Source organism: Scyliorhinus torazame, chromosome 5 (genome assembly GCF_047496885.1).
Source record: "Scyliorhinus torazame isolate Kashiwa2021f chromosome 5, sScyTor2.1, whole genome shotgun sequence".
Taxonomy (NCBI): domain Eukaryota; kingdom Metazoa; phylum Chordata; class Chondrichthyes; order Carcharhiniformes; family Scyliorhinidae; genus Scyliorhinus; species Scyliorhinus torazame.
The window spans coordinates 255,926,142-255,938,889 of NC_092711.1; the positions used below are offsets into that span (position 1 = coordinate 255,926,142).

Consider the following 12,748-nt stretch of genomic DNA (forward strand, 5'->3'; position numbering starts at 1 on the left):
GTAGGTACAACATTTCTAGTTTGGTGGGGAGGGGAAAAGCTGATCTGGCAAGGTGGCTTTGTCTCCCTCTGTCACTGGCGGGCCGGGTACAGGTGGTTAAAATGAACGTATTGCCGTGATTTCTGTTTATTTTCCAACAGGTGGTAAAAATTAATGTATTGCCACGATTTCTGTTTATTTTCCAAAGCCTGCCGATTTTCCTGCCAAAGGCATTTTTTAGAGAGATTGAAGGGATGATTACCTCGTTCATATGGGGAAGTAAGGTGGCCAGAATTAGAAAGGTGCTATTATAGAGAGGAAGGCAGGCTGGGGGTTTGGGTCTTCCGAACCTGATGTATTATTACTGGGTGGCAAATGTGGAGAAGGTACGGAGCTGAGTCAGAGGGGTTGACTCCCAGTGGGCCAGAGTGGACGAGAGTTTGTGTCGGGGGTCGGGATTGAAGGCACTAGCAACAGCACCACTCACGACGGCCCCCCGGGGTAAATACTCAGGGAGTCCAGTAGTAATAGCTTTGTTGAGAATTTGGAGGCAGTTCCGGCAGTACTTGGGGTTGGGGGCAGGGTCAAGGGAAATGCCGATTCGGGAGAACCATAGATTTGAGCCAGGGCAATGGGATGGAAATATTCAGAGATGGGAGGAGAAAGGAATGAGGACACTAAAAGATTTGTTTCTTGGGGGTCGGTTTGAGGATTGAAGGAGCTGGGAACAAAATATGGGCTGGAGTAGGGGGAAATATTTAGATACATGCAGGTTTGAGACTTTGCCAGAAAGTAGATACAGAGCTTCCCGGTAGAGCCGGCCTCCACATTGCTGGCGGAGGTGCTGACGACAGGGGGACTCGAGAAGGGGGTAGTGTCAGCGGTTTACAGGGCTATTTTGGAAGAGGAGAAGGCACCGCTGGATGGAATCAAGGCAAAGTGGAAGGAAGAGCTGGGAGAGGTTATGAAGGAGAGGTTCTGGTGTGAGGTGCTCCGGTGGGTGAACGCCTCCGCCTCGTGTGCGAGGTTCGGGCTGATTATAGCTGAAGGTGGTATATAGAGCACACCTCACAAGGGTAAGGATGAGCCGGCTCTTTGAGGGGGTAGAAGATGTGTGGGAATGTTGCAGGGGGAGGAGCGGGGGCGCAAACCACATTGAGATGTGTAATCCTGTCCAAAGCTGGAGGATTACTGGAAGGAGGTTTTTAGGGTAATCTCTAAAGTGGTGCATATGAATCTGGACCCGGGCCGTCGGGAGGCCATATTCGGGGTGTCGGACCAGCCGCGGTTGGAAACGGGTGCAGAGGTAGATGTAGCCTTCGCCTCATTGATCTCCCGAAGGCGGATCCTGTTTTGATAGAGATCTACCTCTCCACCTTGTGCCCTGGTGTGGCGGGGGTACCTGCTGGAATTCTTGATTCTTGAGAAGGTCAAATTTGAACTGAGGGGAAGGATGGAGGGTTCTACAATTCATGGGTGTTATTCATTATGCACTTTCGAGAATTGGATCACATCGAATATTGGGGGGGCTTTAGGGGGGTTTGGGGTAGGGGAAATGACTATGTGTTAATGGTGACATGGGTGATTCCTGAGTTTTTTCTCATTTGTTAACATGCGGGCTGCTGTTTGGGGGTTTGGTGGGAGGATGTGATCGTTGTTATTGATCTGGGGATTGACATTGCATTCGTTACTGATTATTGTTAATTGTTGGTTGGTGTAAATTTGGGAGAAAATGTGAAAAAGGAAAATAAAATATTTTGTTTAAAAAATATATATATATGTAATCAATTTGAAATTGAGTTTAGAGCTCAAGATAACACCACATGACTGATACAACGATGCCAATTTGTTTTATGATTTTAATATAGTGAATTCAATTTTATTAAAATTGTGTAGTTATTGAAGAGAAAACTGGCTGAGCTTCAAGCGATTAAAGTGCTCATAATAAATATACAATTAAATTAGGCCACTATTAGAAACTGGCAAAAGTCATCGAATGGCATATTGTTCAAGGCCTGGGAGGAAAATGCCTTGAGATGTTAAAGTAACGGATTGAGTCATAAAATGCTTGTTAATGATTTATTTAAGATTTACATTTCAGTAGCTTCTTACGGTGACACATTGGTTAGCACTGCTGCTTCACCGTTCCTGAAGAAACTTGCTCTTGTCAATGGCGGGTGATCTTAAAAGGATACCTTTGCCACAAATATAACTGGCAAACATTTTATTTGTAACTAATAAACTGTGTTAAAACTCCCCTTTGTATGACTTTTTTGATGTCTCTCTGTGACTGGAGTTTGTGTGTTCGTCCTGTGTCTGCATGGGTTTCCTTCAGATGTTCTGGTTTCTTCCCGTTGTCCAAAGCTGTGCAGGTTAGGTGCATTGGCCATGCTAAATTGCCCCTTGCTGTCCAAAGGTTAGGTGGGGTTACAGGGATAAGCAGGGGAGTGGGCCTTTATAGCAGTGTTCTCTTTCGGAGGATCAGAGTAGATTTGATTGGCCAAATGCCCTCCTTCTGGGCAGCACAGTGGTTAACACAGTTGCTTCACAGCTCCAGGCTCCCAGGTTCAATTCCTGGCTTGGGTCACTGTCTGTGCGGAGTTTGCACGTTCTCCCCATATGTGCATGGGATTCCTCCGGGTGCTCCGCTTTCTCCCACAGAGCAAAGATGTGCAGCTCAGGTGGATTAGCCATGATAAATTGCCCCTAGTGTCCAAAAAGGTTGGGTTGGGTTATTGTTTATGGGGATAGAGTGGAGGCATGGGCTTGAGTAGTGTGCTCTTTCCAAGGGCCAGTGCAGCCACAATGGGCTGAATGGCCTCCTTCTGCACTGTAAATTCTATGATTCTATGATTAAAAATAGCTTGTACCACCTCAATTGCCACCTGAAATACGGGACCTTGGGCGAGATTTCCGACCCCCCGCCGGGTCGGAGAATCGCTAGGGGCTGGCGTGAATCCCGCCCCCCCCCCCCCCCAGTTGACGAATTCTCTGGCACCGGATATTCGGCGGGGGCGGGAATCGCGCCGCGCCAGTTGGCGCGCGCGCCCCCCCCCCCCGCGCGATTCTCCGGCGTCCCGCTGCTAGAATGCCTGTCCCGCCGGCGTAGATTAAACCACCTACCTTACCTGCGGGACAAGGCGGCGCGAGCGGGCTCCGGGGCCCTGGGCGGGGGGGGGCGCGGGGTGATCTGGCCCCGGGGCGATCTGGCCCCGGGGGGTGCTCCCACGGTGGCCTGTCCCACGATCGGGGCCCACCGATCCGCGGGCAGGCCTGTGCCGTGGGGGCACTCTTTTCCTTCCGCCTTCGCCACGGTCTCCACCATGGCGGAGGCGGAAGAGACTCCCTCCACAGCGCATGCGCGGGGATGCCGTGAGCGGCCGCTAACGCTCCCGCGCATGCGTCGCCCGGAGATGTCATTTCCGTGCCAGCTGGCAGGGCACCAAAGGCCTTTTCCGCCAGCTGGCGGGGCGGAAATTAGTCCGGCGCGGGCCTAGCCCCTTGAGGTTGGGGCTCGGCCCCCCAAGATGAGGAGGATTCCGCACCTTTTGTGCGGCGCTTTGCCCAGCTGATTTGCGCCGTTTTGGGCGTCGGTCGGCGGACATCGCACCGATACCGGAGAATTTCGCCCCTTGTCTTTTTTCCACATTTTATGGCCTGACTGCTGAACTGTTTTCACTTTCTGGTACAGTGAAGAACTTGCAAAAGAAACAGATGTGATTAATGGGTTTCTAAATGAACATTTTTGCATTACAGATAAGATAAACATTTTGGAACATATTTTGGGGTGCAACACAAAATATCTGATTGGGTGCCATTTATCCCATGTATGTAATCAGTTTGCTACAAAAGCAAAATACTGCAGATGCTGGAAATACTCAGCAGTGGAGAGTTTAAAAGGCAGGGGTCTTCTGTGTAAGAGGCTGCTTGCCACCACCAGCCTTTCCTTTGTACTGGGAAGCCCAAGTAGGCGGGATTATCCCTTCTCCCTCTTCCAAGCCACAGACATGCTCAGCAGGGTTGAGCTCTATTTATTCTCTTACATAGAATTGGGAATAGGCATTCAGCCCCTCAAGCCCATCCCACCATTCAATGAGATCATGGACGATCTGTGACCTAATTCTACATACTTGTCTTTGGCCCATATCCCTTAATATCTTTCTGAACAAAAATCTGTCTCTGATTTAAAATTAACAACTGTTCTAGCTTCAACTGCTGTTTATGGGAGAGAGTTCCAAACCTCTACCACCCTTTGAGTGAAGGAAGTTCCCCCTAACAACATTCCTTAATGGTCTAGCCCTAATTTTCAGACTATGCTTCCTAGTTTTGTCAATCTATGTTGCACTCCCTCCAAGGCCAATATAATCCTTTAGAAAGTATGGTGCCCAGAACCGTTCACAGTACTCCAAGTGGGGTCTAACTAGGGTTTTGTATAGCTGATGCAGCTGCTGGCATGTGTGTGGCCCTGTCACTGCAGATTGAATACCAGTGGTGCTGGGCGGTCCTTAAGTAAGGACTTAAATTGACCTCTGGGCTGAAAGGCCGTCTTCAACCCTTCCCGCACCAGACTTAATCGGTGGAAATGAGGACGGCAATAAGGTCTTCACCCTGCAACTTCCTTCCCCATTTCCCTGTCCACTTCTGGGGAGCATTACATTCCACTCAAAGTTAAAAGTTTCAGGTCTGTGAAGGAAAGGTCACAGGCTGGAGACATCGTTCTCCACATATCCTGCTCGACCTTTTAAGTATTTCTAACATTTCCGGTTCTTACATTAGCATCCTGTTTTATGCTGCTGGGATCTTGGAAATTTTATTAACTTGTTGCAATTGTTTATATCGTTAATTTAATAAAGGTGGTTCTGTTTCTTCTTCTAGATTATCCATATCTGCAACTTCAGAAGCTAATGTTGGAACCATCGCTGGTCAGACAGTGATCCCCATTAATAACCAGTTTCACATTATACAAGGTACAGGAAGCAGCAGCTCTGATAATTTTTTAATATAGAATAATGTCCAACTAAAAGGAAAATACAGTGGGGAAAAATGTTCTTCATTTTAATCCTACTCTGCCTTTTATAATTGTGATCTAATATTAATACCATTGTTTTCCATTTAAACCAATTTGAGTTAATTAAATAATGATTTGATGTTAGTGCTGTGATGCAATGTGCTGTAATATGATAAGGAGAAATAAGGGGCGAAATTCTCCTACCCGCCTCGCCACATTTCTGCCCCGACCGGCCGGAAGGAGTCTCCGTAACACCGGCCGGTCAATGGGGTTTCCCATTGTGGGGCAGCCCCACGCCGTCGGGAAACCCCCCGGTGCCGGCAAAACGGAGACTCCCGCCGGCGGAGAATGACGCCCAAGATGTGGGTGTTTTGGGCCTGCAATTCTTGCATGGCCTCAGCTATATCGTTGAGCAGGTACTGAGCATAAGCCAATGCTTCACTCCAAAAGTAATGGGGAAGGAAAATGTGGGGCTTAAAGCCTCAATCTTAATCACGCATCAGCATCCAGTTAGTATAGTTCTGACAGAGGCCTGAATGAAGATTGCCTGCCTGAATACTGCTGAATGTTGCATATTTGAAGCAATCTTTTAATCTTCTTGGCTAATCATAGGACTTTGGGGAAAAAATAGGAACTAGAGCTGTGACCAGTAAAAAGGATATTTGGCAATGATTCTTTCTATTTATTTTTTACCCATGGATCCACATCTGTCTGAAATCAATGTGATGAACCACTGCCCTCTCTCTCTATGAACCAAAGTTTGCAGAAGAAAAGACCATCTTTGCTTCAATGACATAAATGAGAATTCATACATAACAGGAGACACGACCGATACCATCTCGAAGGACAAGGGCAGCTGATACCTGGGAACACTACCTGGAGGTTCCCTCCAAGTCACTCGCCATCCTGACTTGGAAATACATTGCCATTCCTTCACGGTCGCTGCGTGAAAATCCTGGAACCCCCTCCCAAACAGCACTGTGGGTGTACCTCCATCATGTGGAATACAGTTGAAGAAGGCAGCTCATCATCACCTCCTCGTGGGTTACCAGGGATGGGCAATAAAAGTTGATTTAACCAGAGGTGCCACATCCCTTAAATAATTTAAAAATGACACTGCCTGCTATTTCACTGTTTGAGGTCACTAAATGTTTTGTTTTTCCCTATAATTGTTGGGACACCCTGATACGCATAGAAAGAAGAGACTTAGATACATGGGTTATGGGTACAATGGAAGTAGGTAGATTGATAAGGAGCAGACGCAGGAATTATCTTGAAAATATGGCAAAACTATTTGTTCTGGCTATCCATGAATACTTTCTCAAAACCCTACTACCCACATTCCTTTAAGTTTATCTATCCCTACCACTCCCCAACCACCTAACTCTCATTTTGAGACTCCTTTGCCCCACCGATCATCATAATACTATTACTGCTGACCTCCGCAGCTTCCTTTTGACTCTTCCATGATAGCTCTTGTTTTCACCAGATTGTTCCATCCTCCCACATTGCTATTACCATTCCCGTGATACCTTTTGTCACTGCTTTCCTACGTCTAAGGCAAGCAAACTTAAATCGCATCTGGCATTTGACTAATCTGTCACCACATCTTTGCTCAGTGAACATCCCTGTCAATTCCAAAGCTACTTTCAATGCTTTCTCTTCAAAAACCTGCAAGTCAAACTACATGTTCTCTCCAACTGCTGCCTTAAATACTGCCCTTTTGAACATGCTGGCATCTCCAAAGTCTCCCAAAACACTCTGCTCAAATCCTTAGGTCTGCCTTGGTCACCTGACTAAAGTCAAGAGTAACATTATTTGTGATGGGACTATGTTGAATCATCCTTTCCTTCTCTCCATGATATCTTCAGCATTTCATAGAGTCAACCACCCAGTTTTCCCCTTTCCCCTCCAAATGCACCCATATGTTTTCATTTCTACATGTTCAAACACAGCGTGACTTTTTTCCAAACCCACAATATCCTCTCCAGAAACCCACCAAAAATCTATTCTTGTCCCATCTTTTTTTTTCTTGATCATAGTGATGTTCTTTCTCAACACCATCTAAATTCACCAGATCAACTTCTGTATGTATGCTGATTGCTTGGCCTTTTAAAAAAGTAATTGTCATACCTAGTGACTGCCTGTCTGACATTTAAGTTACAGATACAACAAAGTTTGCTTTGACTGAAAATTGAGAAGTCCAAAGCAAAGTTTCAATACCGAGTGGGAAAAGTTGTTCCTTTGTACTTTCACTAAAGCCACTTTTGTTTAAGCAATGTAAAACCATGGTATCATGTTCAATTCAAGTTGAGTTTCAAATCCAATGCTTTCCAATTCCAGGGCCGCTGATGTTCTTTCACCTGCACACATTGCTGTGTCTCACCATTGTTGCCAATGAAACCCTTATTTACACTTTAGTTAACTTAGCCTCAGTTTCTCTAATGTTCTCCTTGTTAACCACTCACATTTCCCACCCCCCCATAATTGACTCCAACGTCTTGAAAATATGGCTGTTCTTTTCCTGATGAACCCACCTATTACCTCCATCCTTTGACTTCTTGTCAGCATATTGAGTTAGGATCAGGCTTTGTTTTCAAATCTCGCCAATGCCACTCCCCTCCCATCCTATCCTTGGTCTTTCTTCCTCAGCCACATTCTTCAGTCCTACAGCACTGATCTTTAATGTTTCACCCCTCACTCCACCATCGTTGATCACAAAGCCTTGAGCTGCATTCATCTCACTGACTGTAAGTCTCTCCTTACACACGCTCTTTAACATTCAGCATGATACATTCTAATGGTGAGGAGATTTTCAGCTGTATGTCTTGTGCAACAAACTTTCAGATACTTTCCCATAACCTAAAAATATTTTGTTTATTTTCAGAGGCCGAGGAGGCACTTTTAATAGATGACCCTTTTACTCGTGAGTACTTTTTAATAATTCTTGTAAAACTTTAATGTAAAGGCAGAGTTGTGAAGTTTTTTGCTTGCAGACACTATTCATTTTTTAACAAGTATACTCCAAATAGAGTTATTCATCCTGCAAGCACGGTACCAGTTTGATCAGTCTTAATTGATTCTGGGAGATGTAATTTGATTTTTCAATCCAACTGTTACCAAAACGACTTCTCCACTCTCAACACATGATTCCTTGTTCCTATTATATATTAAGACCCAGGGCTCACACAGTAGCTCAGGTCTTTTGCATCCACATCTGGTCTGGTTCTCTAAGCTCTCCGCATCCCATTTACTCAAGCCCATCACCTAGAACTTTCTTTTCTGATCTTGGACTTTGAGCTATAATACATGACTGTTGATTTAAGTATGTAAATTAATGCAAGAAAAGTGATCTAATATATGGCAGAGATAATCTCAATTTATCTAAATACTAAATTCTTGCTTCGGAGCGGGGAGACAGTGGCATAGTCATCGTAGTGGACCTGTAATCCTGAGGCGCGTGCTCTGGGCACAGAGGTTCAAATCTCATCCCAGCAGCTGGTAGAATTTGAATTCAGTTATAAATCTGGAGTATAAATCTAGTCTCAGTAATGGTGACAATGACAGCTCTCATTGATTGTCATAAAAACTCATCTGGCTGACTAATGTCATTTGGAGAAGGAAATCTGCCCTCCTAACCTGGTCTCGCCTAATGTGATTCCAGACCCACAGCAATGTGGTTGAATCTTAACTTCCCTTTGAAATGGCCTAGCAAGCAACTCAGTTTGAGGTTAATTAGGGATGGGCAACAAATGCTGGCAACGATTCCTACAGCCCATGAAATTTCTTTTCAAAAAATCAAATATGGCATGATGTTGCAAAAGTGAAGGACCAGCCACACTACCGAAATATCATAGTCAGAATGAGCCTACTTCCTTCTTAGGAGAGAAGGTGATACCTTCTATCACTCTGGAAACTGAGTTGATTGCCCCTATCTCAATATGGGAGAAAGGACTTCCAGCTCAGAACAAATTTCTCACCAAGCTTGGCTTTTTCCGATTGGAAACGTTGAACAATCAATATTTAGATTTCAACTTCTGTTCTTCATGGATCTTAAAAGTACTGGTCAGTTTGCCCAGCAATGGTTTGCGTCTAGCCTTCTATACCAGAAATGTTTCGTGCCCACGTGATTCCTGGCCCAGGGGACCGGAGAATCATGGAGGGCTGGAGAATAATGTGCTTGGCCTGCTAATACGCGGTCATGATCTTGGGACCGGCAGGTGGGCGGGTGGGATCTCGGGTTCAGATCGGTGCTGATCCCGATTTTCCTCCGATGCCTGATTCTCCGTCCCATTTGGAAACGCACTTTGAACGTCATGGGACAGATAATCCAGCCCATTATCTTCCAAACAAGGTCCCTACTGATTTGTTCAGCTTCTTTACAGCTTCAGCTTTTAAGGGGGAAACACACCTTCTGCTGCACTTCACTGTTCACAAATGCTGAGTTGTATCCAACCATTCATTCCCATGAATGCTGTTAATGGTGGCAGCGTTCAACCGCAGGTGAATTCTCACCATTAATCAGCGTGCTTCTAATTTAGCTGATACAATTTTATCTATTTTTCCACTATTAAAATGTTTGCTTGTCTCGCTGGGTCGAGACCAATTGATGGAAAGCAACATGGGAATTTATAAGCTGTGTGATGCATTACTAGTGGTTCACTTAGTATGATTCACTTTGTGGCACATTTGACTCTGAAGATTACCAGGACTTTAGCACATAATTTAGACTGACAGTCCAGTGCTGTATTGGTGGAAGTACTATCCTTTGGCTGCGATGTTTAAACCAAGGCACGTTTGAATGATCTGCTAACTGAAGCAAACGTTAAAGATTCAAAGCATAAATTGAAAAGGGAGTTTCCCCTGGTTTGCATTCTTCATTAACTTTGCCAAAATAAAGATTTATTGATCTTTTGCCTCGTTGCTTGTGCAACATAAATGACACAATTGTCTACATTGAAGTGACTGCACTTAAAAAATAATTCATTTGACATATGAAGCACTTTAAGATACCCTGAGGACATGTAAGATGTTAGATAAATGTAAACATGTTCTTTTCACATTGTTATTGCTCTCTCCCTAACTGCTTGTTTTGGGCTGAACCAGACAGGATTAAGGCAGCCTTTGCAGCCCTGCTCAGTCCAAAGCCTCTTCCCCCTGTTTTACTGCCACCATGCCCAAAGCATGATTCTGTTACCTCTGAATTCAACTGCTTTCCTTATTGGTATCCCGAACTGCACTCTAAGAACTGTGAGCCAACACTTCCTGTGACTGACTGATTACTTGATCACTTTCTTTAGGGTTATGTAGGATCCGTGTACAAGGGGACCAAATGAACTACCTCTTTGAGTTGCCAGATGATGAGTACTGCCTCAGCTTCCTCACTGAAGTGAAAAAGGTTCAACAAGGTAGACAAGCCACTTGAAATGTAATATTGGAAGATGTGAACTCCTTTGGAGCAAATATAAGGGGCGCGATCTAACCAAATTGCAACAGAGTCCCACGATGAGCGGGTTTAGCCGGGTGTTTCCCAGTTATCGAGACTTTATTGCAATTCGGGGCCCTCAGCGGGGCCCACAGTGTAGGAAGATCGGGGTGCCATTTTTAAAAGGTGTCCGGCTCTCACAATCCCCCCCCCTCTCCGATGCAACCCCCGAACCCTCTACTCACCTATAAAGGGTCCTTGCCCGCCCCTCCCCTCACATCACCTCAAATGGGCAGGACACCCCGGGGCCAATCCCCGGCATGGAAAAAATCCAGGTGGCACCAGCAGTGCCAGGGTGCCACCCTGCCATAGGGCAACCGCCTTGGGGCCTCTGATCCCCTGGGAGATCCCCCCCCCCCAAGTGTCATTCGTTTGGTCCCCATTTGTGGGGTCCGCACTGAATGGCGCTCATCCGAGGTGAAAGAGTTAGATGCCAGGGCCTCAGTAGATCAGGCGAGCGCATAGCTGTCTCACTCTAATATGCAGTTTTGCCAGATAGTGGTCCCGCCCACAATAGGCAGGATTCAGATCACGACGTCTCACAAGATCCCATTTGATCTCACAAGGCGCGGTGAGCTGGGTAGTTCCCGGATGAGGGATCTCGTGGCAATTCCCGGCCGCATCACTCCGCCGTTCGGGCACAACACGGCATGTAGATTGCCCCAAAACCTGATTTATTCTCCACACAGTAAACTGATTTGAAAAATACTTCAGATGAGCTATCCAAATATATTTGCCCAAGCAGACATGAAAATGTTCCTAAGGTGTGAGTGGTGCAAAATTAAATTGCCCTGTTTTGTTTTGTAGGTAGCATATACTGCCAGGATGGATGCACATGGGATGCCCACAAACCGTCTATATGTCATAACACTCTGGCATTTTATTAATTGTATCCAGATACTTTTATAAAAACATGGGTGTTTTTGGTTCAATTAAACAAAGTTAACCTGTACTTCGTTATTGTTACCTTACTGTTTGTAAACATGCTATCTACACTACTCTAGGTGTCTCGAGGTGATTTTGCCATCTGTGGATTGCTTTTAATTTCAGCCTTTCTGTGCTGTAATCAGGTTGATAAGAGCTCATTCTGAGACATTCCATATGTTTGGAGAGGCAGGTGCACTGTTGAAGCTGGAATTAATAATTTCAATTAATGGTGTGGCACGAGGCATTTCATAACAATGATTAAAAAGAAATTGATTTAATATACTGTAAAAGAATAAGCAGAATATATATTTCAGCATTTATTTTTGAAAGTCAACATAACTTTATTTCAGTTTATGAAATCCATTAATTAAAATTTGCCTTTTCATTTTAATTAAGGTGGTATTACTAATGTTGAAGAGATTATTCAAAAATTTGTCAATGTGGGTTCAGTTTAATTTCACAAAACGGTTTCAAAATTTTTATGTAACTATTTTTGTGAAGAATTCAATAGATAACTAGAATATTGCAGCTTTGTTGTGTACCAGTTATACCACTAGCTATTGCCAAAGTCAAGGTTATAAACGAGGTAGTTGAGACACTGGATAGGTTTAAAGTTGATAACGAGGTGGTTTGAGAAAGGCTGGCTATACATAAAGCTGGTAAGTCAGCAGGACCAGGTAGGATGCATCTGAGGGTACTGAGGGAAGTAAGGAAGGAAGTTGTGGCAACACCAGCCATAGTTTTCATTGATGCAGCAGGATGGTGCCACAGGACTGGACAAACATGAATATTGCATTCGTGTTTAAAAAAATATGTACGAAAAACCTTGAAAGCTTAAAGCTACAGACTAGTTAGTTTAGCCCTAGTCTTGAAACACTTAGAAATGATAATTCAGGACAAAATTAAGAGTAGGTTGGACAAGTGGTAAGTTTTTAAAAAAAGCCAACATGGCTTTGTTAAAGACAAATTGTGGTGTAACTAACTTTATTGAGCTTTTTTGATGAAGTAGCAGAAAGGGTCATTGAGGGTAATATGGTTGATGTGATGTACAGGGACTTGCAAAAGACGTTTAAAAATGTGGAACATAATAGGCTTATTAGTGAAGTTCAAGCCCATGGAATAAAGAGGAAAGTGGCAACACAGGTATAATGTTGGCTGAGTGTTAGGTATTTCGGACAGTGAGGAAGGGGGTTTAATTTAATCAGACTTAATTTTTTCTGCTCACTACCTGTCCATAAATAGAAAGATATTTTGATTTTGATATCCCCCCTTGTAACTGACTCGATGGGCCGAATGGCCTCCTTCTCCACTGTGAATCCTATGCATCAGTGGTGTATTTCCCATCTGCT

General features: G+C 44.6%; 1 protein-coding gene across 4 annotated transcripts in view; it reads left to right on the forward strand.

The window, feature by feature from the left end:
- Positions 1 to 12,748, forward strand: part of ocrl (OCRL inositol polyphosphate-5-phosphatase) — a 130,948-nt gene that overhangs the window by 42,392 nt on the left and 75,808 nt on the right. For all 4 annotated transcript variants that reach the window (XM_072505384.1, XM_072505385.1, XM_072505386.1 and 1 more), the window contains 3 exons: positions 4,855 to 4,946; positions 7,875 to 7,913; positions 10,288 to 10,395. In XM_072505384.1, coding sequence (XP_072361485.1) covers positions 4,855 to 4,946; positions 7,875 to 7,913; positions 10,288 to 10,395 — 239 coding nt within the window. The remainder of the gene's footprint in view (positions 1 to 4,854; positions 4,947 to 7,874; positions 7,914 to 10,287; positions 10,396 to 12,748) is intronic.